The 27,167-nt window shown below is 42.3% G+C and overlaps 1 protein-coding gene across 2 annotated transcripts in view; it reads right to left on the reverse strand.

Moving 5' to 3' along the window:
• The window catches only part of itprid2 (ITPR interacting domain containing 2), a 167,692-nt gene that overhangs the window by 34,739 nt on the left and 105,786 nt on the right, over nucleotides 1-27,167 (reverse strand). For both annotated transcript variants that reach the window (XM_080198883.1, XM_080198884.1), the window contains exons 9-10: nucleotides 24,740-25,449; nucleotides 17,426-17,510 (exon numbers count right to left, since the gene is read on the reverse strand). In XM_080198883.1, the coding sequence (XP_080055009.1) occupies nucleotides 17,426-17,510; nucleotides 24,740-25,449 (795 nt within the window). The remainder of the gene's footprint in view (nucleotides 1-17,425; nucleotides 17,511-24,739; nucleotides 25,450-27,167) is intronic.

The raw sequence follows: 27,167 nt of genomic DNA on the forward strand, positions 1-27,167 counted from the left end.
CTTATCTTTGGAATGTAAAGTTTATTTATTAATCACAAGTAGGCTTACATTCGCACTGCAATGAAGTTACTGTGACAATCCCCAAGTTGCCACATTCTGGCATCTATTCAGGTACACTGAGGGAGAATTTAGTATGGCCAATGCACCTAACCAGCACGTCTTTCGGACTGTGGGAGGAAACCTACGCAGACATGGGGAGAACGTGCAGACTCTGCACAGAGGCAGCAGTGCTAACTACTGTGCCATTGTGCTGAATTAGGGAGGAAACTGAGCACCCAGAGGAAAGCCACATAGACACGGGGAGAATGCGCCACACAGACAGCGACCCAAGGCCATAATTGAACCCAGGTCCCTGGCACTGTGAGATAGTAGTGCTAACCATGTTGGCCCCACCATTGTGTAAATAGTATTGCCCAGAATTGACATTCATATTCTAGCTTCACACCTCAATACTTTCCAACTTCTTTAAACTTCTACATCTTTTCTACAGGTCCAACAAAACTCTAATGGTAGAAAGAATATGAAGCATAATATCCTATTAAATATGCTGAAGTGGACATGCTGAACTCTTCATTGAGCCCAAAGAAATGAATTCAAAGAAATCCCAAACTAATATTACTTAAGAAGCAGTTATTTTTCACTTAAACTGTAAAGGTATGACTTGTCGCAGACGTAGAATTACTTACATCATTCAAATTTCTTGATTAGGAAAGTAGCAGGGAACAAATAGTTGAGTTGATTTTATAGGAGTACCTAAATATTAACTAGGGTTAACTGGAAGTGAGAATTTCCCCTGGCTGTCACATGTCTCTAAGGAGAATCTGCCCCAAACTGCTCGATTTTCATTCTGAGGGGCTGGGGGCAGGATGGAGGCTGGGTCACTGATCCCAGAAGCCATTGAGATTCAGAGGCAGACCCTGTTTGGGGAACATGTCACAGGTATGGTATAAAAGGCCAATTTGTAAGGAGACCATACTGAGTCGGGAAGTTGATGACAGAACTGCTGGTCTATGGAGGAGATGTCAATCAGGGTTCAGGCGGGCACAAAGTGGAACTGTTGCCCAACTAGTTACTGACACGAGAAGAGATGGCCCATTGGGGGCCAGCCATAGGAAATGAGAATACTGCTCCCTATTCACCTTGAAGGCTTGAAGAGCTTCACAAAGAACAATCTTGGAGATGGCAGCGTATTGTATGCATCAGCTATTTAACGGCACGCTGGTTCAGAGGTGTATTATGCCTTTGTGGATGACAGCTGGACATCACACAGAGAACCTCTGCCCTTCCACCTAGTGTCCTTCCATCCATCTCCCAGGATACAGCCATGTAATTGAGCCTTGCCCACATCACACTCAACTGCACACCCACTGGCAAACCAGTGAGACTCAGAGAGAGCAGACCAGTTAGTAATCAGGAGCGCAACGTGTCATCTGAGAGTGACAGGAACAGATGCCAGACCTCCTGCATTCCCTACTTAACCACCACCAGCCAGCCCAACACCAGGTATTCCTGAGCAAGAGAACATTGCTCCTGCGTGTAAGCAGACTGGTGTATGTTAAGTGCGCTGGAAGCCTTGCTTTCTTTTTTAAGTAATCATGCCAGAATGTCACAGAAGAGGCCAACTGGTGATGCAGCTGGAGAGGCAGAGCCCCAAACCACACCATCCTGCCCCCTGGCATCATGGCAAATCAAGGATATAGTGGAGGAAGAGATTCTGCGTTCCAGCAAGGTGACCTGTTTGGCAGAAGCATAAGGAAATCCCTGAGATGACTCTGCTAAATGCTAGGGTATGGTGGCAGACGAGGCACAAACCTCTCCTAAAACAGGCTCGCTTGTATGTCAGTTACTGATACACAGTTACACAGGCTGAAATGGGAATGTCCACTGTGGTGGACTGCCATATTCAAGCGTGTTATCCCTGGTGCTTAGGACATCATTCTAAGTTGTGTTTATAGGGCAAGAGGGACAGGGAGATGTCTGCAGGGCTACGGGTGATTTGAAATACTGATAACGCAGCCATGGAGGGAGGCCGGACGCCTTCCTAACTTGTTGTTGGGGGTGGAGAATTGCCCATATCGGGACTAAGTGTGGTGGCAGAAGTACTTTGGGATGTGCTGTTAATGGTGGAGGTGGCCCTGTTACTGCAGTAGTAGAAGGGGACATAGATGAGAGGAGTGTGAAGGCTGGCTTGCATAAGGGCATCATAATTATGGTTAAAGTCAATGGTGTGCATCCAAGTGCATTTGTCAGGGGCTAAGAGCTAACTATAATTATCTCATTTTGTATTTCACACAGGTTCCAGAGGGACTTGCTTAACCATGACACCCCCAATCAAACTGCACCAGGCTGCTTCATCCCTTGGGCTTCAGGAGAAGGAAGAGGTGTGCAGGAAGACACTGTCACATCTGACCAGCCCACACTCCAACACAGAGACTAGCACATCAAAGAGACGTAAGCATGTGTTTAGAGCTGGTGTCATAGGGCCTGCAAGTGGCAGATGCACAATATGCAAAACCCGGAGGTTAGAGGAGTTTGTGAATAGAATTTTCGGCATTGACTGAAAAACCAGTTTTGAAACGGATCAATGGTGAAGCTGCCTAAAGATCCCTCCGACTCTCAGTGACTATCAGCTCCTTTAAACAAAGTGGGCAAGTTGCTGAGAGTGGGAGCTGCTTGCAGAGGGGTGATAGCTGCTCCTCCAGTCACAGATCCTGTTTCTCCCGTTTCATCTGAACTCCAAAATTCTTCTGATAACCTGCAGCAATGGCCACGTGAGGAAAGACTATTCTGCAGATCTCCGGTGGTAGAAGCCGCGCAATAGTCCCTCAAGAAATAAACCTTCACGTCTTACTGAGAACCTGAAGTTAGTTAGAATGGATAAAAATCTTTTCATGACAACTATAAAGAATACTAAATAAAATTAGTTTAGATTGTTTGGCTCAGTGCTCAGTGTACACTCCTCCATTGCATAACAAAGCACATATAATGTGACATTATAATTGGGAAATATCACAAAAGAAGATCTGTAAAGATATGTGGTGTGTGAAGCAAAGCAATATTGCATACAGCAGTTAAGGTTGCTCTTCTGAAGATGGGGTTTAAAGTTCAGTGCAGTGGGAGTTTTTGCCTTGTGTCTAAAGCAGCAAGCCTGGTCAGGAGGCACTTGATACTGACACTAAATGCAAAAGACAGAAAATCCTCCAATCTCCAGCACTGCAATCCTTCATTTTGCTGTGATTAATTTAGCTGCTGGTGAGGGAGTTGTTTCATTTTTAATATAAAAAGCTACACTCGGCCTCTTAAGCTTTTTCAACCAAGCAGCTTTGGTGAAGATTTCTGCAGGGTAACTACTTTCAATACAATGTGATGAATTTATAGGACCAGTTATCCATGCTCCCAGCTCAATAATAAATAAGCTGCTGACTTGAGTAACTGTTTGCACACCTATTTTCAATCATTACGGTTTTCAGCAAATTCACACACTCACAAGGTTAAGAGATTTTACTCAGCTCTTTTTAAGACATATATAACAAAACAGAGGCACTGCCCAACTACTCCACACAACACATACATCAAATTTAACAACTCAGTGTCAACCTGGTGTCTTTTTTGAGTTGCAGAATTTTAATCTGGCCATTTTTGCAGCTCCTAACATTTCCAAAAGTATTTCCTCTACAATATAATAAATTCTTTTTTTTTGGAAAAATTAAAATAATACTCTGCAACAGCAATAGGGTCTTGTTAATAATGATATTCACAAGAATGCACCAACCCTTTTAATTGTTGGATTTTTAATTCTTTTGGCTTTTCTGACAAGCCATTTGAACAAGGGATCTACTTGTTTTACAAAACTTTGAGTCAATCAAAAGCCCACACAAACTGACTGCAATTTGCATTTCCAATCCAATCGCCATTCCACAGTAAATTCCGAGGTCACCAGCTTACTGGTAGACACAGCGCTTTCATCCCTGTCAGTGAAACAGGCACCACAGCACAAATCGGAAGGAGATTTTACCGAGCACTGGGATCCCACTCACTCTGAGGACCATGTTTATTCTCCAGCCTAACAAAGCTCCCTTTGGATACACATGGAGGTGAGAGTGAACTTAGTGATGAAACAGGAGTATTTGCTTTAGCTTCTCCCATTTTGCCACACTCCCAATATTAACTTCTACTGAAGTAGATGGAACTGAATAGGATGTGGCATGTATAACAGGTGACTCAACCAATTCTCTCCACATGCCACAAGCTCTTCTCGCACTCTTTATATGGAGAGCTGTCCCAACTCTGGGGGCCACCTCTTAGAAAAAGGCCATGCTGTGAAATATTGCAATTACAAAACAAAGCGGATAAATAGGTAATGTGCCGAACATGAGGCAGTCACCAAAATCAGTGTTATCGTCCGCACAATGTTATAAATAACCAGAATATTTTCTTGTCAAATTAATAATATTGTATGAGCTTATTTCATAGTCAGAGTGGGATCACCTATATAGTTTTAGATACACTAACACTGCATTATATCATTGCTGTCCTTAGTATCAACAACCCATGCTGCATACAAATACAGATAATATTTGTAACCAGTTGCCAACAATAGGCGTTATCATTTGACTAGCACTTTTGTTTGGTAAATTGGTGAACCTTGAAAGGGGAAAGAGTAGCATGTAGGATGCCTAGAAGACGAGAAGACCCAGGGCTATGATTTCTCTCCCTGTGTAGCACATGAGGGGCACTGTACCCGAGTGCAGGAGGAGGTGTCAGAGTCAGACGCATCAAAGCACAGTCCCCTGGGAGGAGGGAGGGCAGTCACAAAGATGTTCCAGGAGGCACTGAGGAGTCCCCTTTTGGCGAAGAGTTCTTGGAGCATCAGCAATAGATGTGTGGACATCTGGCAAGTTCCTAGAGGCAGTGCGAGTTCGCAAACTTTGAGTGGAGGAGTCCATCATGGTGCTGAGCTTGACATTGTCTCCGGATCCGAACACAATAATTTAAACCATGAGAGAATGTCCAACCTCATCAACGGACATGTGCAGCATCACTGGAATTAGATGCAATAGCCATGTAACTCCCTGCAAAGACTCAGTCAGCAGCCTGGGGCAGTGTGCTCAGACAATGAGCGCTGATCCACACAGACTATATAAGCAACTGCACACTCTGAAAAGGACAGTCACACTGATTTTTGGAATGGATGCTGCTGTTCCTTTGGCAGCCCCAGCCCCAGCTAACCAACCTGAAGGCTAACCTAGGACTTTGGGAGGTTAGCAAAGAGGATGAAGATTTTGAGAGCATCTCAGCGCCTATTTTCTTCTAACTCCCGAGTCACCCTCCTCATCTGCACTACGTATCTAGAGATAATGGCTGGCCCTGCAGAAATGCTGATGTTGTAGTCTGCAGTAGGTTTCCAATGGCTTCATGCACAAAGCCAAGTACCACATTCCTCCATGCCATTTGGCAGGAGGGCTGAGCAGCAACCTCCACCTCCTCTGAGGCAACATTGGGATCCGAGCACTATAGAGCAGTTTTTGAGATTGCCACGTAGCCTCAATCACTGTGGTTTTAATATCACTTTCAGATCTCAATTAATCCATATATATTGCAGACTTATAGTACAAAGAATATTTAGAGCACAGTAATCTTCTCAATTGGGATGTTAACACAAAGTACTGGAGACTGCTTTCTGAATCCATCTTTCACTGATGCCAACAGGAGTGAGGGTGGACCCATGCGTATCCAGCAATGGAAGACTGGTTCCTTACCCAGACCTTTAGATAAGGTAGCAGTACACGAAGGATTGCAGACTGAGAGGTTACTTACAGCATTCATTGTCTACCAACGATGGCTTCTGAGGCAGAGTCAATGACTAGATCCAGTTCATTGGGTGCACTTCAAGCATGTGTGCTGTGTCAAGGGCAGTCATCCTCACGTGATCGTTACACTGTTACTAAAATGAATTCTCCGCAAGTCAAGATGCCATGTCTGCTCCGGGGAAGGACACTTGCGTGATATCTACCCTATAACTGAAACCTTAGTTTTCTTGGTGGTAGAGGTTATGGGTTCACAGGGAACTTAGGTGTTTAGCAGCACTGCAAGACGCGCGTCATACACTGCTGCCACTGGTGGTGGGAGAATAATGTGAGGCAGTTGAAGGAGTGGCAAACACACACATGACAACAGCCTGCACAGTGTGTCGTTGCTGCAGTACTGCTGGCACATACGATCATATCTGCAGGTTACATAGAAAATAGAACAGTACAGCACATACAGACCCTTCAGCCCTCGATGTTGTTCCAAGCCACGTCTGAACCCAAGATCAAGCTATCCCACTCCCTATCATTCTGGAGTGCTCCATGTGCCTATCCAATAACTGCTTGAAAGTTCCTAAAGTGTCCGACTCCACTATCAGGCAATGCATTCCACACCCCAACCACTCTCTGAGTAAAGAACCTACCTCAGACATCCCTCTTATATCTCCCGCCATGAACCAGGTTGCGTGTCTTCACTCATACTTCCTGCTGGCACTCACAGCATAGCGGACATGGTTTGAAGAGGTAACAAGGTGACATTTTCTTCTTTGAAAATCTCCAATGTAAATGTGCATGGTCTGGTTTGTAAAGGATTTCTCAAGGTGTATACATGGACTATGGTGATGCCGTGGGTTACGATGCTCATGGTTTCAGCCATGCTGATGAAACCAAGGTTTAGTATGTCCTGCTGGTTTTCACTCTTGTCGGGATGGGCATTTCCCCAAAGAAGTATGGCTTCCATATTAAAGGTCAACGATATGGTACCTGCTCCCTGGGAACTGGTTGATGTACTTCCGCCGAGGACAATCTGCTCTATATTAAAAAGTACTGTAAGGAATTGGCCATAGGTACCTGAGCCTACCCAAAGTTGGTTTCCAACTGCCAGCCTCCTCCTATTTCTCCCTTTCCTTGGACAGAGGCCTCCTTCTCATTGTTATTCGTCTCCTCAGTTGAGCTAACTATAACTCCAGCTTCTGTCCTTTCTTATTGTAGGCCCCTTCACCACACCACGCTATGCAGTTTTGCACCATGACTGTTCTGGTGGTGCAAAGTTGGGAAATACTGACATGATCCTCCAGAATGGTTAGGGAATTTGAGGCACGATGCCAAAATCCTGCTCAATGGTGTTGGGGGTCTGCACATTGCTGCTATTACACAGACTTATGGGCTCTGTCCGTATTTGCCTAAAGGGTGTTATCAGCCACCTCCTCCCCAGAAGCGAACCACGGACTTGCACTGTGCCTGAAAAAAACTATGGAATTCCTGAGAATAAATGAGTCACCACAGTCTCCAGGATAATGTGAAAATACATGCAGGAACATCCTGTTGCAGTGACACATCAGATTGCCAGTGAGTGGAAAGATTTCCTGTTAATGAAGGTGTCTGGCTGATAAACTGGCACTCTTATGGTGACATGGATGCAGTCTACAGGTCTCTGTACTTAAGGGAAGCCTGCTATTTCCATGAAGCTCCTGTCCTCTGCGTCTGCGCCAAAACATCCTTTGGGAGGTTTATGTCTGCCCCCAGCTAACCAAAGAGGGCTCTGGTGTATCTGTGGGTGGCTGACTGTGAAATGCCACAGACCCCCTGGAACGAACCAGCTGCATAAAAATTGAGAGCCACTGTCACCTTGACTGCCTCTGGCAGGGCGTAGGAATTCCATTTTCTTCGGGAGAACCGTCATTAAGGATTAAAGCATTGTCAACAAGATGTAACTTGTTATTTCAACCACAAATGGAATTTGCTTTGCATTTGTCTGCACTGGCAGGACTTCTCTCTATGTTGCGTTACCTCGAGGTGTGTTGACATTGGTACAAAGGTGCTATTGCTTATGCTTAGCGACATCATTGCTCAAACGTTTTCAAAAATGATCTGCTCATTGCCATGAAATTTTACATCTACTGCAATGGCCCAATAATTTTTGCAGGCTGGGATTTTCCTATTTTAGCAACAGTCCGACCACAGACAGAGCCCCTAAGTCTGTACAATAGAAGTCATCCGCAGACTTGTGTAGAAAGGGCTTTCTAATCAGCTAATTAGATTTATAGGCAAAACGCAATCTTTCAGAGGATAAGGAATCAGTAAAGAGTTAAATGATTATTAGGCAAGCTAACACAAACAATTTATACATATGAGAATGCAGTAAGGGAATCAAAACAAGTAAATATGATTTCAAAACATATATGCTGATATTTTAAAATATTTCAAACACATTGCTCACTTTGGTCAAGCTAAGTTACCGAAAGGCATGGTGGTAAAAGTCAATAGTTTAAAGCTAAAAGTCTGGGAACAGGTTAGTCAGCAAATCTTATCAGGTGCGGTTCCTAAGAGGGACACATTAGGCAACATTATGAATCAATGAATTCATTCTCCAGACACTGGATAGATGTGTTCCTGGACGCAGGAACACATGTCTATTACATAAGAACATAAGAAATAGGAGCAGGGGTAGGCCATCTAGCCCTTCGAGCCTGCCCCACCATTCAATAAGATCATGGCTGATCTGTCGTGGCTCAGTTCCACATTCCCGCCCTCTCCCCATAACCCTTAATCCCCTCGCTTATCAGAAACCCATCAACCCGCATCTTAAAAATATTTAGTGAGGCAGCCTCCACCACTTCAACGGGCAGAGAATTCCAGAGATTCACCACCCTTTGAGTGAAGAAGTTCCTCCTCAACTCCGTTCTAAACCGCACCCCCCCCCCTTTATCTTGAGGCTGTGCCTCCTAGTCCTACTGTTCTTTCTGAGCGGGAAGAGTCTCTCCACCTCTATCCTATCCATCCCATTCATCATCTTATACGTCTCAACAAGATCTCCCCTCATTCTTCTAAACTCTAACAACTACAAGCCTAGTTTATTCAGCCTCTCCTCATAGCTCAACCCCCTCAACTCTGGTATTAGCCTAGTAAACCTCCTCTGCACTCCCTCCAAGGCCAAAATATCCTTGCGTAAGTGCGGCGACCAAAACTGCACACAGTACTCCAGCTGCGGCCTCACCAATGCCCTATACAGCTGCAGCAAGACCTCCCTACTTTTATATTCAATCCCCTTCGCTATGAAGGCCAGCATCCCATTAGCCTTCCTGACCACCTGCTGCACCTGCAGGCTGGGTTTTTGCGACTCATGCACAAGGACCTCGAGGTCCCTCTGCACCGTCGCCTGCTGCAGTTTTTCGCCACATAAGTAATAGTCCTTCCTACCATTATTCCTGCCAAAGTGGACCACCTCGCACTTGCCAACATTGAATTCCATTTGCCATTTCCTGGCCCATTCGCCCAGCCTATCTAGATCCTTCTGCAGACTCTCCACACCCTCCGCGCAATTTGCCGTTCCACCAATCTTGGTGTCATCAGCAAACTTCGACACCATACACTCGGTTCCCTCCTCCAGATCATCTATATAAATGGTAAATAGCTGAGGCCCCAGCACTGACCCCTGGGGCACTCCACTAGTCACCAACCGCCAATCCGAATAGCACCCATTGACCCCCACGCTCTGTCTCCTATTTGACAACCAATCCTCTATCCACGCTAACATCCTACCCCCAACTCCAAGCCCCCTTACATTCTGCAATAACCTCTTGTGAGGTACCTTGTCAAACGCCTTCTGAAAATCAAGAAAGACCACATCCACCGGCTCTCCTCTATCCACCGCCCTAGACACATCCTCATAGAACTCCAATAAATTTGTCAGACATGACTTCCCCTTAACGAAACCGTGTTCAACTTGGCAGTGAGCTGGTGCGGATATCCATTTTGACCTTGTGGTAACTTGTTGTTACCAGGTGATAGGGAGGTTATTAGTGCCAAAAAGGGAGACCATGCCCCAAATCAGTTGGTCGAATAAGATATCGCCATGCTATTAAGTATTTTATACCTGGCTGAAATTCTTGACACATCTGTATTGATGTGCGACTGTTAAATGGAATGAATTTTAAGCTAATGAAAGGTGGAATCACTGATTATGTAAAAGTATAATTGATCTGTATTTGGCTCTGTAATTCAGTTCTTTTGGAGACATTCTGTCGCTCTGCCTGTACAGCTATTTAACCCTTCGTGAGACTCCAGTCGATTATACATTTGCATTGTACGGTCTTGTGCTATGTTTTATGTTAAATAAATTTATGTCATTTATATAGAGATATTTGCCTTGCGAGTTTTGAATTGTCTTAGTTTAAGACACAATTGACCACCTCTTGAAATTTCCCCACAACATTTGCAACACCACTGAGCGGGATATTGGCATTTGGAAAGTGCGCCTCAAATTTCTTGACCAAGTAGACCGTGGTGACAGCATCATGGCACATGTGTCTCAGGATACTCACATCATTCACCAGTTCTCTGTCAAGTCAGGTGTGACTTCCGATTCACAACAGCCTTACCTTAGGGAGTGATAGTAGATTGTGGTCCTCTCCTCCCTGGTGCACTCTGCCCTGCCTCAAAGTCCTGGCCTATTTCCTTGCCTCTGTCCATTTAGTCCTCAGATACCTATCTGGCCCACATAAGAGATGATGCTAAGCAATCCACGCACTTGTCTCCTTAGCGAGACTATTCCATTCTGCTTTCTACCTGGAAGCCCCAGTTAGGAAGGCCAAAGAGATATGCCCTTGCAAGGCCACAGGCTCCCCCTCTAACTCTCTTGGGTGTCAGCCACGCACATGTATTTTGCTGGTAGATCTTTTGTGGCATTTCTTAAACTGTTTAGCCCTTCCTAAAAACATTATAGATCTTTGCAGAGCCCTTCCAAAAGCTTTACAATGTTTTCATAAACTTGTGGATCACACAAGTCAGGTTCTGACAATGGCACAAGTGAAAATGGCTTCTAATTACACCCAGAAACACTTTTAAATGTGATGCTGGATTCATGAAATGCTCAAAATCCTCACTCACACCCCTCCCCCTCCCTTCCCCCAACCAGCAAAATGGTATCTGCTGGACATGGGAGCAGATCTTTCAGGACTGGGTTCCCGGCACATTTTTGGGTAAAGTTTGGAACCTCCATGATTCTGAAAATCTAGCAGCAAATTAGTCACATATTCAAACTCATTTTGATTTAAAGTTTTAAGGCAAATTCTTTTGAGAAAGCACCCAAAAAAAAAAATCAGGGGAAACAGGTTGAAGCATATCCTAAAATGAATGATTCATAGCAAAGCGTAATATAAAAATCACATCAAAATTGGTTGCTATTGGGTTACAGAATGTTCTACAATAGGAAAATTCCAGCCTGCAAAATTATTGGGCCAAAATTTCATGGCAATTATCAGATCATTTTTGAAAACGTTTGAGCAATGATATCGCTAAGCATAAGCAATAACGCCTTTGTACCAATGTCAATACGCTTCAAGATGATGCAATATACAAAGAAGTCCTGCCAGTGCAGACAAGTGCAAAGCAAACATCCAATTATTTTGGAATACTAAATTATTTCTTGTTGCCAACAGTTTAATCCTTAATGACAGTTCTTCCAAAGAAAATGGAATACATTTTTGCTTTCTTCACCTAGCCTGAGTATGAAGTATTGAAACTGAACATAATACTGGAACAGCTCTCAAAGCCACGACTTGTTCTACACCCAAACCTTTGACACCCCATTTGCCTCCAATGCCTTTCCATTGTTGTTCGCCTGGGTGGGACAGCTTTCAACTTCTCAAAGGCAATTAATGTAGGTCCAGCCAATGATGCCTGCAGCCCGTGAACGACTAAATTAAAATAAGATTTTTTAATATAGTATTCTGGCAGTATAATCAAAAACCACTAATTGTATATTACACTGCTTCTCCATTATGAACAAACATCTTAAATTATTTTGTTATGAATGGCTGATTTATTTAAGTGTATGGGCTCTTTAAATGTCTTTAAATGGGTGGCACAGTGGTTAGCACTTCTGTCTCACAGGGCCAGGGACGCGGGTTCAATTCCAGCCTTGGGTGACTGTGTGAGAGCTGTTTGCATGTTCTCCCGTGTATGTAGGTTTCCTTCCACAGTCCAAAGATGTGTAGGTTGGGTTGATTGGCCATGATATAGGCACAGGATATGGGACTGGGTCAGAGGGGAGGGACTGGGTGGGTACAAACTCAGTGGGTCAAATGGCTTCTTCCTGCACTGTAGGGATTCTATTTTTTTTTGTAGTTATGCAAGTGCAGTACCTTAAAGAAGCTGATGTTTGCGACCTGCATGGGAACTTTCACATTGCTGCACAGTTCAGAGGTAACATTGGTTATGCGCCCCCCACCCCGGTACCTCTCTTCTGTATGCAACCTTTAGCCGATATTAGGATGTTTCGAGTTTCCTAAACCCAAAAGTACAACACTGTATGTATTTGCTTTGAAGGACATCTACCACCTAGTGGCTTTGTCTTTAACCTGAAATCGAGTGATTTTGACACAAATTTGCAAGCACTGTATATCTTCCTTAATTCTGCTAACTTGTGGTTGGTCTGATCAACGTGCTGCTCCAAATCATTGATGTATAAATGGTGGTAAGAAAATTGTAACCAGAAGTTCCAAATGAATGGAATTCTCTGATTCAATTCCTGCCAAATAAGGCAAGTTGAAATTGAAAGTCGCCATGCTGTCTGCATAATGTAGAGATCCATCCATTGTTTCACAGGCAGGAGGGGAGAAATCTGAGACTCACCAGGATTGGTGTCTGGTCTACCACATCAGGGCAGGTTACTAATATCATGTGGGATCTTTACCTCTGTTAAAAATGTAATGAAAACCAGAATTGTCAACTCGACAGACAACATCTAATAGTTATGAAATATGAGAAGGGAGCAACATTGAAGATGAGAAATGAAACGCCGTTGACATAGACTAGCCTGAAAGATTTCTGGAGGCAACTATTCACCAAATAATGTATACTGGTACTGAATTCAGTCCTGTTTGTTTGGCAGTTGCAATTTCCTGTTCTGATATTTACAAATTCAAAATCACCCATTTAAATCATCTCAATTCAATCAATCCAGACTGTGCACTGAGGCCTTTGCATTATCCATTATAAAACTATCAAATTAGGATCAGGCTTAATCCTGGAACTTGGGACCAAGATAATACCCTGAGATATTATCAGCTTGTAACAAGAAGTTGTGTGCAACTGCATCATTGCTGTAAAATTCAGACAGCTCTGTGAAGTGAATTTACCTCATTCTCAATCATACAGTGGCACAGTGGTTAGGGTGGCACTGCTGCCTCACAGCCTCAGGGACCTAGATTCAATTCCGACTACAGTCATAGAATCCCTACAGTGCAGGAGCTGGCCCTTTGGCCCATTGAGCCTGCACCAACAACAGTCCCACCCAGGTCCTATCCTTGTAACCCTATATATTTATCTTCCTAATCTCCCCACAATAAAGGGGCAATTTATCATGGTCAATCAACCTAACCCGCACATCTTTGGACTGTGGGAGGAAACAGGAGCACCCAGACCAAACCCGCGCCGACACGGGGAGAATGTGTGCAAACTTCACACAGTCACCTGAAGCTGGAATTGAACCCAGATTGACTGAATTGAGACTATTTAAATGGGTGATTTTGAACTTGTTGCTGTAAAAGTCAGAACAGGAGATTGTAACTGTCACTGTCTATGTGGAGTTCGCACTTTCTCCCCTTGTCTGCATGGGTTTCCTCCGGGGTGCTTCAGTTTCCTCCTACAGTCGAAAGATGTGCGGGTTAGGTGGATTGGCCATGCTAAATTGACCCTAATATCGGGGGATTGGCAGGGTAAATGCGTGGCGTTACGGGAATAGGGTCTGGGTGGGATTGTGGGGTGCAGACTCGATGGCCCTCGTTCTGTACTGTAGAGATTCTATGATTCTATAAAAACTCTCATATCTTGGTATCTGACCCTCCAAGGTATATTGCAGTTTATATCTTTGTAATACACACTCTGAGCTGTATTTGAAAATGAGCCTATTTTATTGCAAAGATAATGTCCAGGTAAAGAATCATAGAAAATCAAGAGGCCGTGGGAGGGAGGAACTTAAAACAACCACAATAACTAGAGATAAAGTCATGGAAAACCTAAATGAACTTAAAGCTGACAAGCTCCCTGGACCTGATGGCCTTCATCTTTATATCTCAAAAGAAGTGGCTGCAGGGAAAGTGAGTGCATTGGCTGTAATCTTCCAAAACTCTCTAGATTCTGGAAGTGTCCTAGCAGATTGGAAAGTCGCAAATAACACCTCCATTCAATAGAAAGCAGAGTGGTACAGGCCAGTTAGCCGAATATGTGTCATTGGAAAAATGCTGGAATCCAATATAAAAAAGATAGTAGGAAGATACTTAGAAAATCCTAATACTGTCTGTCAGACTCAACATGGTTTTATGAAAGGAAAATCATATTTGACAAATTTACTGATGTTTGTTGAGGGTGTAACAAGCAGGATGGATTAAGAGGAACCAACAGATGCAGTGTATTTGGATTTCAAAAAAGGCAATATCCCCCCATAAATGATTACTGCACAAGAGCTTAAGGTGTTGGGGGTGATACATCTATACTGACTAACTAACTAACAGGAAGCAGACAGTCAGGATAAATAGGTCATTTTCAGGATGGCAAACTGTAACTAGTGGAGTGTTAGAAGAAACAGTGCTGGGGTCTCAACTACTCGCAATCTGTCTAATGACATGGATGAAAGGATCAATGGATTTGTAGCCAAATTTGCTAACAATACAACAATGGGTAAGAAAGCAAGTTGTAAAGATACATCAAGTCTGCAAAGGGATATAGTTAAGTTAAACAAGTGGACAAAACCTTGACAGATGGAGTATGGTGTGGGAAAATGTGACATTGCGTTCCCTGGCAGAAATAATAGAAAAGGATTTCTTTAAATGGAGAAAGACTACAGAACGTTCCAATTCAGAAATCTGGGGAAATCACAGAGAGTCAGCATGCGGGTATGCTAAATTATTAGGAAGGCAAAAGAATGTTGGCCATTATTGCAAGGGAATGGAAGATAAAGGTAGGGAAGTCTTGTGACAACCGTACAGAGCATTGCAGAGACTGCACCTATATTATATATACATCTAGTCTCCTGAGGGGTGAAATACTGGCATCGGAAGCAGTTCAGATACGGTTCAACAGGTAGAGTTCTTTGCTGAGGGACTTGGATTTAGAGGAAGGATTGAACATGTTTTGGACCCACACTCATTGGAATCTAGAATAAATGGAGATGATCATATTGAAACTTTGTTTTTGAGGAGGCTTGACTCATTGATATTGAGAGGATCTTTCCACTTTGAGAAAATCTAAAACTCGGGATGAGGAGGTGGAGACACAGTTTAAAAAAACAGGAGTCTCATATTTAAGACAGAGATGAGGGGGAATTTCTTCCCTCAGAGGTTTGTTAGATTTTGGAATTTTCTTTCTCAGTAAGCAGTGGAGGCTGGATCATTGAATTCATTCCAGGCTAAGTTAAAACACATGTTTGATTGATATGGGGGTCAGTGGTTAATGGGGACAGGCAAGAAAATGTAGTTAAGGTCAAATTTTATTAAATGACAGAGACTGATGATGGGGTAGAGTTTGGGATGGTATGGTAGGATGGTGCAGTCAGTAGTATATGTGGACAGACCATTTGATCTTCCCCTACCTTGTTTCATGTAACTCTGCATGACTGAAGTGTGTTCACATTGATATTCTCAGTAATTTCAGCAAGTTTGACTCATACACAAAGGACGGCTCAGGACCAGAAAACACAACTGCAGTCCATGCGGTCTGTGTCTTAAACCCAGTGTTTACAACATTTACAAAAACGTAAACCTCAAGAATTCCTGCTGTACCAATCATAAAAAAACACAATTCCATCACAACATTTTCACTACTATCTGGAGGCACACAAGATACAACAGTCAGGTGATCTTGCTAATTGTGTAACAATACAAAACAGTGACAGAAGAACATTATCTTTTTGTACGGATTTTCAAACAAATTAGCCACGAATCAAATCTTATGTTCATGGAATCTGATCTTCAGAAAATTAAACGAATGTGCTGATTTTCTGAAATGTTTTTGTACTCCTAATTTCCTAGCATTAACCCAACACATCTCTTAGACAAAAGTCAGATAACATGGTAATTCTGTTTTATAATATTTTGAAGAGTTCTAGGGCAAACATTCCTCCTAATTTTTAGATGAACAACTTCAGTACAAGCAATTTCTCACAGTAATGGCACTGCTCATGTACACAATCAAGGCTGATGCAGTACTGACAACCCGAAAACAGGATTAATTGTTTAATATTCAATGCAGATATTTAAAAGATTTGCAATTGCTATCTAAATGATTGAATCCCTACACTGGCCAGATAACAGATCACAAGCCTGCTAGTTTTGTTTCTGATGAACTGAAACCAACTCAATGACAAGAACCTCAATAAAGTGGCCTTCTACGATTGAAATGGTGCAGCGAGGTGTACTTTGACACTCTTGCAACAATTTTGTGCAACCTCTTGTCATGTGAACAATATGACAATATTACTCAATTCCAGGGGAGGACAAATATTCTGCATGTAAATGTCAGCAAGTCTATTCAACACATGTCACTGCAGAGTCAATCCAGACTCAATTGCTTGATGACTGTCATATTGGAGATAACGGATGGAGAACAGAGAAATCCATTAAAAATATTTTCCTTTGCCAAGACACAAAATTGACAGAACAGAGTGAAAATAATTTGTTTTTTGCTGCATTTGATTTTCGATGAGATACCAATTCAATAAAAGAGCTTGCCTAGTTTCTAGATTTACTGAGCCAAACAGATATCACCTAAGCAAGGAACCTACTACCCTGCTTTAGTGTTAAACCCTTGATTGAGAGGAAGTCTCTCTGAATTTTGAATGCAGTAATGGGATAGCAGTTTAGGTGCAGAAGTGGACAAATAAAAATGTTACCAAAGCAAAATATTGTGCATGCTGGAAACTGGGAATAAAAACACAAAATGTGTGAAAAACCCAGCAGTTCAAGCAGCATCTGTGACAAAAGCCACAGAGATAACAGTGCAGGGTCAACCAGAACATTTGTGTACAGTAATACCCTCAATTAACTTTGTTCCTCTCTCCATGAATACTGCCAGACTTGCTGAGCATTTCCAATGTTTTTCTCTTTTCGTTTGACTAAATTGTTACGTCACTCCTAAGTTCTGGAAGATAAATATTGATAACTTTACAACTAGGGAGGGGAGCTGTGAGAGGGTTCAAACATACAGATTTCACGGACAGGCAAATTTACTTCGATGTGTTGGATCCTCGGTTTTGTTGCTGTGGCCGTCCTTGCGCCATAGCTTAGGGAATATTCTGAACATCTGGATGTCAGAGTCATTTCACACTCAAAACAAATAAACAGCTTTTTCATTAAATCTGAAAAGCCATAATGCTTTTAAATCTTTCAAGTGCTACTTACTTTTATTGGCTGCTGAAACTTTGTCATGTGGCGCAGGATTTCTAGTTGCTGGAACGTTTGTCCCTTCACCTTCGTTGCTCTGAACCTGTTGAATAAAGTTATAAGCTGAATAAAACCATTTAGATTTTTCAGAAAACGAAGAGAAAAGTCATCATTTTGGAGGAAGCCAGCTGATCGTTACAGGATACATCTTCTACTGTTTGAGCTTTTTGTCTTGTTTGCAATAATTTACAGTTTAAATATTATTAATTTTAAACTGAGAACACACGTAATAACTTAGATTTATACAGTGCCTTTAACATCCCGGGTTACATAAGAACATAAGAAATAGGAGCAGGAGTAGGCCATCTAGCCCTTCGAGCCTGCCCCGCCATTCAATAAGATCATGGCTGATCTGTCGTGGCTCAGTTCCACTTTCCCGCCCTCTCCCCATAACCCTTAATCCCCTCTCTTATCAAAAACAAGAGCATAGCAGGTACAGTGGCATAGTAATTTTGGTAGTAGAGGCCTGGCCTATGGTGTGAGTACAAATCCCAACCACTAAGGAGTTTAAATTCAGTTAATTATATAAATCTGGAATTAAAAAGTTAGTGACAGCATTGGTGACCATGAAGTTTTAGATGTTGGTCAAAATCCATCTGGTCTTTAGGTGACTCCTGACCAACAGCAACGTGGCTGATTCTTAATTGCTCCCTGGGTGAGGAGTTATACCAAAGTGTTATGACAAACATAATAATAAAGCTGGATGAGCCGCCTAACATTGACCCTACCCAGAGGAAGTGTGTAGTGAGGTAGCTCCAGATGGAGGCTTGCAAAGGCAGGTGCACAATCGTAGTGGACTAAAAGGTCGCGGGTGAGGAAATAACAGCGTATCATTCTTAGCCAAACAGTTGAAGATGATGCTGTCTCTGACAAGTCTTTCCACGTCTGTCGCATCTGGGAGAACTGTTGCAATATCTGTCCTCCGTAGTATCCTCACCTGAGAAGGTTAGCAGCTCCTCCACGTCTATAGTTCCTCTCCCCTTTGTAATGTCATGTTGCACAAGACACAGCAGGCAGGAATCCTGGGCAGCCGCTGCAATAAATATTAAAATGCTCTGCTGGGCTGGTCAAGGGACAGGAAGTGCATTCTGAGCAATCCTATGGTCTGCTCTATGACTGCCCTTATTGAGCAGTGTACATCATTGTAACACTCCACTCTGGGGCTGCCACACCGATGTTATGAGCTACATCCTGAAAGGATAGCCCTTGTCACCCAGGATCCAACCTTGCTCTTGGACAGAGCCTCAAACAGCTGTGGGTAGCTGGGAATTCCACAAGATGTTTGAGTCACGAGAGCTCCCTGGGAAAAGAGCATACAGCTGCATTATTCATTTCCAGTGGTTGCAAACAACTTGAAATTTATAGGGGTAAAAGCCCTTGCGATTGGCGCGTGTAGCTGACTGTTCCCAGGGAGATCTAATGACTGCGTGTGTACATGTGATGACACCCTGTACCCGTAGGAACAGCAGGATGGCCCTGAAGCCAATGCTGCAGCGGTCTGGATATCAGCAATGGATGATTCGCTCTGAAGTCACCTCTCGTACACAGTATGTTGGAGCCTAAAAAATGCCACTAACGCCCCCATAGAGGTCTGAAATAGGCCACTGTTATAGAAGTTAGAGGCTGCAGTTACCTTTAGGGTAACTGGTGTGGGGTTCCCTCCAATGCCACGTCTCTGCAGGTCTATCCCAGAGTGGCTTCCACCCAAAAGAACCTAATCTCCTGTGAGGCAAAAACTGAGCAGCATCTGATCACCAGGAGGTTACAGTTCCTTAGCATTACTGTCGATGGACACTAACACTAGGATCCTCTGTATGGTTTGCCTCAGTTAAAAAACTTCATTTGAAAGTATTTCTGCCCAATGTAACTAATTACGCAATGCTTTAAAGCTAACTTGGCCACATATTAAAACTCAGCTTGGAATTCTGGATTCAGTCTAGAAAATTGGCTACATTTGAAAATGCATTGTTAAGCAAAGTTTTACATCAGCAGAAGCTTTTGTGGTCACACCGCTGTGAATTGTTTTTGAAAGCTGGAGACTGCTTGTACCTAGCTCTTTAAAACACAGATAATCAAATTCATATATTGTTCGTAACTGCTAAGCGTTCAGTTCTGTTGAATCCCATATGAGCTTTTAGATCGAGTCCGTATTGGCTCTCTCTCTCTTACCAGTAAATTAATATCTTCTGCTTTCCGTAAATGCTAATTTTAAACGTTGTTCAATAAAGGAAGTTTAACTTCTGACCAGTTTTGCCTACATCTATTCCAAGAGGAGAACAGACTCTACAATCACCAATACTGAATCTCCACCATCAACATCCTGGGGAGAGTTACCATTGACCAGAAACTAGTAACTTAGCTGGAGCTGCCACAAAAATACAGTAACAAAGCAGCAGGTCAGAATCCTGACTCCCCAAAGCCTTTCCACTATCTACAAGAAACAAGTCAGAAGTGTGATATAATACTTGCCTGGATGCATGCAGTCTAATTACATCAAGAAGCTCAGTTGCATTTAGAACAAAGCAACCCAACTGATGGGCACCCTATCTATCCACCATTATTACATCATGACTGTTGTGTGTAGTGTCTACAAAACAGCACCTTCCAAACTTGTGTTCTATCACTTAAGTGAACAAGGGCAGCATGGCCATGGGAACACCATCGCTTTGCAATTTTGCACAAACTGTTTTAACTTGAAAGTGTAATCACAGCTCTTTTATCATCACTAGGTCAAAATCTTGGAACTCCTAACAGCACTGTGGGAATAGCCACAAGATCTTGTCATCCTCCATGGTCTCTGCACTGCCAGACAAGTATGTTTCCGATTATTTCCTCATAACACTCACCGTCCACATTTCTCTTCCAACACCAGCTCTCAGTGTATGTGCCTGGGGGAAAAACTCTCCCCCAAATCTTTTACAACTGCACAAAGTTGAGCTTTTGGCCCCCCCATTCAATACAACACTCCTGATCTATTAATCACATCTCATGCCCATCTTTGATTTCATGTCTCCAGTAAAGTCCTTAACCTTCCCACTCAGATTGATCCACCTCATACACCCTTACTGTTCTCTCCCAAGAGGTGCAGAGAATCTGGTGCAAGACTTGTATAGCCACCCATTGCCAGATATGGCTGGACCCCCGACCACAGTACTTGTTCCATCCTCACCTTCAACAAATATGAAGAGTTCAAGGGTCTCATCTCGTTACTAAGATTGAGACCATTCATTAAAGCTGCTTCTGTCCCTTCCCCTCACACATTAAGCCAATTCTCCCCCACCCCCTTCTGCCATCCACCTAACCAAGGCCTGGAAATATTCTTCCATTAAATCCAGTAATAACAATGGTTTGTGTCATCCATAAGTCTCATATGAATTTATCAAAACGGATATACTAGACTTAAGATTACTCTACAGCCCTTAAATAATTCTAGTAGTTATTTATTTTAAGCTACAAAATCAAGAATGTAAAATGTACTAAGTGGCATGTTTGAATAGAATGTGTTAAAAATTAAAAATCTGGTGAATGTTGTGAAACAAATCATCTTCGTTTAATGGGGAAATCTAATGGCTGAAAATTGATGGAATGGCAGTTGGGCAAATTCAGTGCTGACAATGTCACAGTATAGGAGTGTAAAACTGGCAGAACAATCTAAAGTTAGCAATTTAAATCACTTTATCAGATAGTTCCCAGCCCAGCGCAACTGTCCAGGGGAGGGTTGTCCTTCTGAACAATTACCAGGTAAACACTTACACGGGAACTTCCAGGAGGGATTCTCCAACTCCAAATACCTTTGGGGTATTTTCTCCAAATCCGATGCTGGGAGCCAGGAGGATTTCGCCCATAAAATCAGATAGCAAGAGTTTCAATGGATATTTTAAAAAGGAGAGAGTTAACAAAGTAAACATTGATCCAATTGAAAGTGTGTCTGAGGAATTAATAATGGAAAATAAGGAAATGGCAGATGAACTGAATGGGTATCTTGCATCAATCTTCACTACAAAGTATATAAGTACCACTCCTGAAATAGCTGTAAATCAGGAAATGGAAGGACAGGAAGTATTCAAGCAAAGTACAATCACTAAGGAAGTGGCACTGTGCAAATTGTGGAACTGCAGACTGAGAAGTTGTTTGGTTCTGATGGACCGCATCCTAGGATCTTAAAATAAGTGTCCAGTGAGATAGCGTTGGTTTTAATTTTCTAAAATTCCCTAGATTCAGAGAAAATTTCATTAGATTAGAAAATAGCAAATGCTCAAAATTATTCAAAAAGAGAGGGGGATGGGAAACAGTCAACTACTGGCCACTTAGCTTAACATCTGCTGTAGAAAAAATGTCAAAAGCCACCATTAAAGATGCTGTCGCAGGGCACTTAGATAAATCCAAGGTAATCAGGAACAGCCTGTGAGAGGGAAATCACATTTAGCAAATGTACTTTTTGAAGAAGTAACAAGTGCTGTGGATTATGGGGAACTGCTTGATGTATTGAGATTTCCAGTAGGCATTATACAAGGTGCCACATCAAAGGTTACTGTGGAAAGTAAAAGCTCATGGTGTAGGGGGTACCATATTAGCACAAATAGAAGATTGGCTAGCTAACAGTTAACAGAGAGTAGGCATAAATGGGTCATTTTCTGGCTAGCAAAATGTAACAAATGGTATGCTACAAGAATTGGTGCTGGGGCATCAATTTAACAGCTTATATAAATAAACTGAATGAAGATAGGTAGGAAAGTAAGCTGTGAAGAGGACAGAAGGAAGCTATAATGGGATGTAGATAGGATAAGTGAATGGACAAAGATTTGGCAAATAGAGTATAATGTAGAAAAATGCTGAATTATTCATTTGGCACAAAGAATAAAAAAGAAACACATTATCTAAATGGTGAGGAACTGCAGAGCTATGAGATGCAGAGGAGTCTGGGTGTCCAGGTGCATGAATCATGAAAAGCAAGTATGTAGGTACAGCATATAATCAGGAAAACTGATAGAATATTGTCGGTTACTGTGAGGCGAACAAAATAAAAAAGTTGGGAAATTGTATTTCAGTCATTAGAGCACTGGTGAGACCACATCTGGAATATCACTTCCAGTGCTGGTCTCCTTATATAAGGAAGGATGTAAAGCAGTTCAGAGAAGGTTTACTAGTTTAATATCTAGAATGGGCAATTGTCTAATGAAGAAATTTTGGACAGGCTAGGTTGACATCTGCTGGAGTTTAGAAGACAAAGCAGTTACTTGATTGATATGTACAAGATCTTGAGGGGCATTAACAAGGTGGCTGTGGAGTGCATACTTCCTATTTTGGAGAATCTAGAACGAGTGGTCATCATTTAAAAATAAGTGGCCACTCATTTAAGATTGACGCGAGGAAGAATTTCTTTCAGAGGGCTGTCTTTGAAATTCCCTTCCTCAAAAGATTGTGAAAGCAGCTTTTTTGAATGACTTTTTTAAGGCTAGATAGATTTTTGACAAGCGAGGGAAAGGTTACTGGGGGTGGGTGGAAATGTGGAGTTGAGGTACAATCAAATCAGCAGTGACGTTATTAAATGCTGGGACAGGCTTGAGGGTCAGTTTAGACAAAAATTTTTATCCAGTTTTTCGTAACTCTGCTGCACAAGTACTCACAAGAAATGATTAATCCATTGGAAATTTCTTCAGTAATTCTATTAATAAACACATCCAACTTTTTAATTAAAAAAATGTTGATTTCCAAATCTTCATTAAAATATGCAGAAGTACAGGGCCCATGATATGTTACATTGAACAAAAAATATATAATTGTGTCTAATGGCTAGTCACCATTCATAATTTTTATCAAGATCATGATTTATGGTCAAAAATACTAATCAGCAAATCAAACATTCAGTTTAAGTTTGACTATAGAAATAGAGGTGCTTTGCTGCAATTGTACAGGGCATTGGTGAGGCCACATCTGGAGTATTGTGTGCAGTTTTGGTGCCCTATCTGAGGAAGGATGTCCTTGATATAAAGGGAGTGCAGCAAAGGTTTACCGGACTGATTCCTGGGTTAGCAGGTCTGTCATATGAGGAGAGACTAAGTCAGTTAGGATTATATTCACTGGAGCTTAGAAGAATGAAAGGAGATCTTATAGAAACTTATAAAATTCTAACAGGGTTAGATAGAGTGGATTTAGAAAGAATATTCCCAATGGTGGGGAGTTCAGAGCTAGAAGTCATGGTTTCAGGATAAGAGGTAAACCTTTTTGGACTGTGATGAGGAAAAATTCCGTCACCCAGGTAATGGATTCCATTACCACAGAAAGCAGCTGAGGCCAAAACTTTATCTGATTTCAAGAAGAAATTAGATATAGCTCTTGGAGCTAAAGGGACCAATGGACATGGGGCTGGGGGGGCGGGTGGGGGAGAGGAGGTTGGATCAGGATATTGAATTAGATGATTAACCATAATCAAAATGAGGGGCAGAGCCAACACGAAGGGTCAAACAGCCTAGTCCTTCTTCTCGTTTCTACATTTCAATGTTTCATATGATTGGTCACCAGAATATAAAAATGCACAAGCATTTTTTTTGTTTGAAATGCCACTAATATGAAATTGAAATATGCAAAGTTATTGAAAAAGTCATTCCATTTTAGCTCTTTTTCAGCACATCGCTGCACAGAACATGAGCATAAACAAAGAATATTTTGTAAAAATAACCCTGAACTGGATCCCAAAACTCAAATGATTCCTATCGTCTTACAGAAACTAAAAAGGGAATCCCAAAACAAAATAGCGGGTGCAAATATCAGAATTAATGCATCACCTAAGGGAAGGTACACTGAAACTTGTTCAGACAGCTACAACAGGTTACACCCAATCAAACTGGCTAGCATTCAAATTTGCAATGATGTAAAAAAGACAATCTCAAGGTTTTACTGCAAGCCAACTCCAACTCTCTAGATCAGTGTGACTGACAGCACAAGTCTAAAAGATTGCTATTATCACAAAGGGGACAAGTTGCTGGTGAACAGAAAGGAACAGCCCCAGATCCATTCAGATGTTCACCATCCCCTGCACCCACCCTCCACTTGCCCCTTTAAAAGTGTGACCCCCCCAAAGGGACCGCTCCAAATGTAAAATCAAAACTCTTTAAGGGGAGAGTTAAAATGGGAGGAAAATCATCTGACACTTACAGTGACTGGGGCAGGGCGACTCAGGGTGGTAGGGGGTGGCGTTACAGGTTAATACTGCAAATAGTAGGTTTAGAAAAGCCTCTCAAATGTTAACATAAAACTGAAGGGACAACTTGCCTCTTCCAAATCAAACGAGAATTCCTTTTGCTCCTCCATTAGTGTTTTGACCAGTGGGTGTGGAATAACTGCAGCAGGCGCTTTGTCAGGAGTTGAGCACACTGGCTCCACGCTCCCAATCTCTGCACTTTCTCCTGAGGCGACGGATGTTGGCTCATAGATTGCTCGATGTCCCTTGTCTGTGGATGCATCCAAGTCTCCTGTATTAGCATCAGAATCAGAGATTCCGACCTCGTCAACCAAGTGATTCCCTGATCCTTCTCTGGGGGAAATGGTCCCGCCCTGTGCGGATTCAGTTTGACCAGTTCCTGGAGGAGAAGAATCACTTCCACCCGTCACTTCTTCAGTCACTGTTCTGAGAGAAGAGTCGGTCAATTTACGCCACTTCTGCAACCTTGCTTCTTTCTTTTGCTTCACCTCCTCTTTCTTCTCATTGTCAGTGATACCTTCATTTGTTTTGGAAGATGGCAATGAGTTTTCGGTGTCTGCTTGATTGCTTGGCTCGGCTGCTTTTGCCTGCTGAGACCCAAATAGGTTGAGTTTTGAAACAGTCTTCTTTAATCTCCCAGTTGCATTGTTTCCTGCTTCACCTGCAGCTGCGTCATCTGTTGAACTACCAATCCTTTTCATAGGGGCACCAGAAACTTGGGAATACAGTGAGGAGAATACATTAGCCACTGTGGTGAGAACTTTAATCTGGCGGAAGCGGCCTGTAATTGAAAGAAAACATTTGTTATACAAGGGATACCATACACGATGGAGTATACAAGGCAGTGATTGAAGTATCAAATGCCAACATAAACTATAAGAGCAGCACTCAACAGTTCTGTATGTCATCTGAGTACAGATGTGCTACATCCTTGAAATAGGCCCCAATTGATACATCTAAAAGTAGAACTCTGGAGTAACAGCTATCATGGCAAATAATAAGTGTTTAGTGATGGGTACTGCCCAAAACATCTCAAATGCCTTCGATATTTGTGAAAGCATACTTTCAAAATTAGCGCTAGACCATCCATGGGAGATGTTAGAAAGCATTTCTACATGGTTTATGGTTCATTTATTTATTAGTCACAAGTAGGCTTACATTCACACTGCAATGAAGTTACTGTGAAAATCCCCAGTTGTCACACTCTAGTGTCTGTTCTGGTGCTGGTGAACAGAAGTTAGCATGACCAATGCACCTAACCTGCACATCTTTGGACAGTGGGAGGAAACCGGAGCACTCAGAGGAAAGCCACGCAGACACTAGGAGAATGTGTAAACTCTACACAGACAGTGACCCAAGCCAGGATTTGAACCCGGGTCCCTGGCACTGTGAGACAGCAGTGCTGACCACTGTGCTACCATGCTGCCAGAGTGTGGGAGAGGCTTGGAATTCTCTTCCACAAATAGCAACTGATTTAGCATCAACTACCATATTTAAATCTGTGATTAATTTTTATTAAGCAAAGATATTAAGGGATAAGGGCCAAAGGCAGGTATGTGGAGTTAGGACACCGATCAGCCATAATCACACTGATGGAACAGGCGCAATAGGCTAAACGGCTCACTCCTGTTCCTGTGTTCCTCAGACAATGCTGGTCAAGCAACAACTGTACTGGTATTTATGTAGCACTTTTAATGTATTAAATCATGGCATGGTCCCTTCACAGAAGCATTAACAAATACAATTTGGCATTCAGAAATTTCAGAAGCTATTAGGGCAATGCTCAAAAGCCAATGTCCAGAGCTTATGTTCTAAGTGGCTGAAGACATGACTGTCAGCTGGATTAAAACTGGGGACATACAAGAGGCCAAAATTAGAGGATGGCAGTTAACCTAGAGAGTTTATTGGGCTGAAGGACCTTGCAGGAATAGGAAAGGGTGAGTGAAAATAAGGATGAGAACTTTGACATGCAGAAATCCAGCATGAAGTTATCACTGCAAGATCTTTCAGAACACAGTGACGACTTGGAACTCAAAGGTGACTGAAATGTTGGTTATCGAACACAGATATAGCAAAGATTTCAGGGTAACTAAAGAGAACAGGCTAAAGTAGGCTAGAATCTTTCAGATTTAAGTTGCATTTTAAAGTAACTCACAAACTGCTCATGAAACAAGTCACAATTTACAATGTTTTATAACAACAGGGGTGGTATCAGTAAGTGCGATGGGGCAAGTGTTACAGGACGTATGTGACATGTATAGGATTTTGCGTTATATGCAAGATTTATAGAACACTCTACAGATACAACTGTTAGACCTAACTGGTTCCTATTCCCAAAGAGGTTCTTCATGCTGCATTGGAAACTACCTCACTCATACTGGAGGATTATTCTACACCACACACAGCTTTACAAAGACAGTGACATTTAGATCCATTTTCTTCAACACCAATAACTTTCCCAATAAATAAGACCAGAAACCCTGAAAGATCAAGTATTCA

This window comes from Carcharhinus amblyrhynchos, chromosome 11, assembly GCF_965287045.1.
Source record: "Carcharhinus amblyrhynchos chromosome 11, sCarAmb.v2.hapA, whole genome shotgun sequence".
In the NCBI taxonomy this organism is placed as follows: domain Eukaryota; kingdom Metazoa; phylum Chordata; class Chondrichthyes; order Carcharhiniformes; family Carcharhinidae; genus Carcharhinus; species Carcharhinus amblyrhynchos.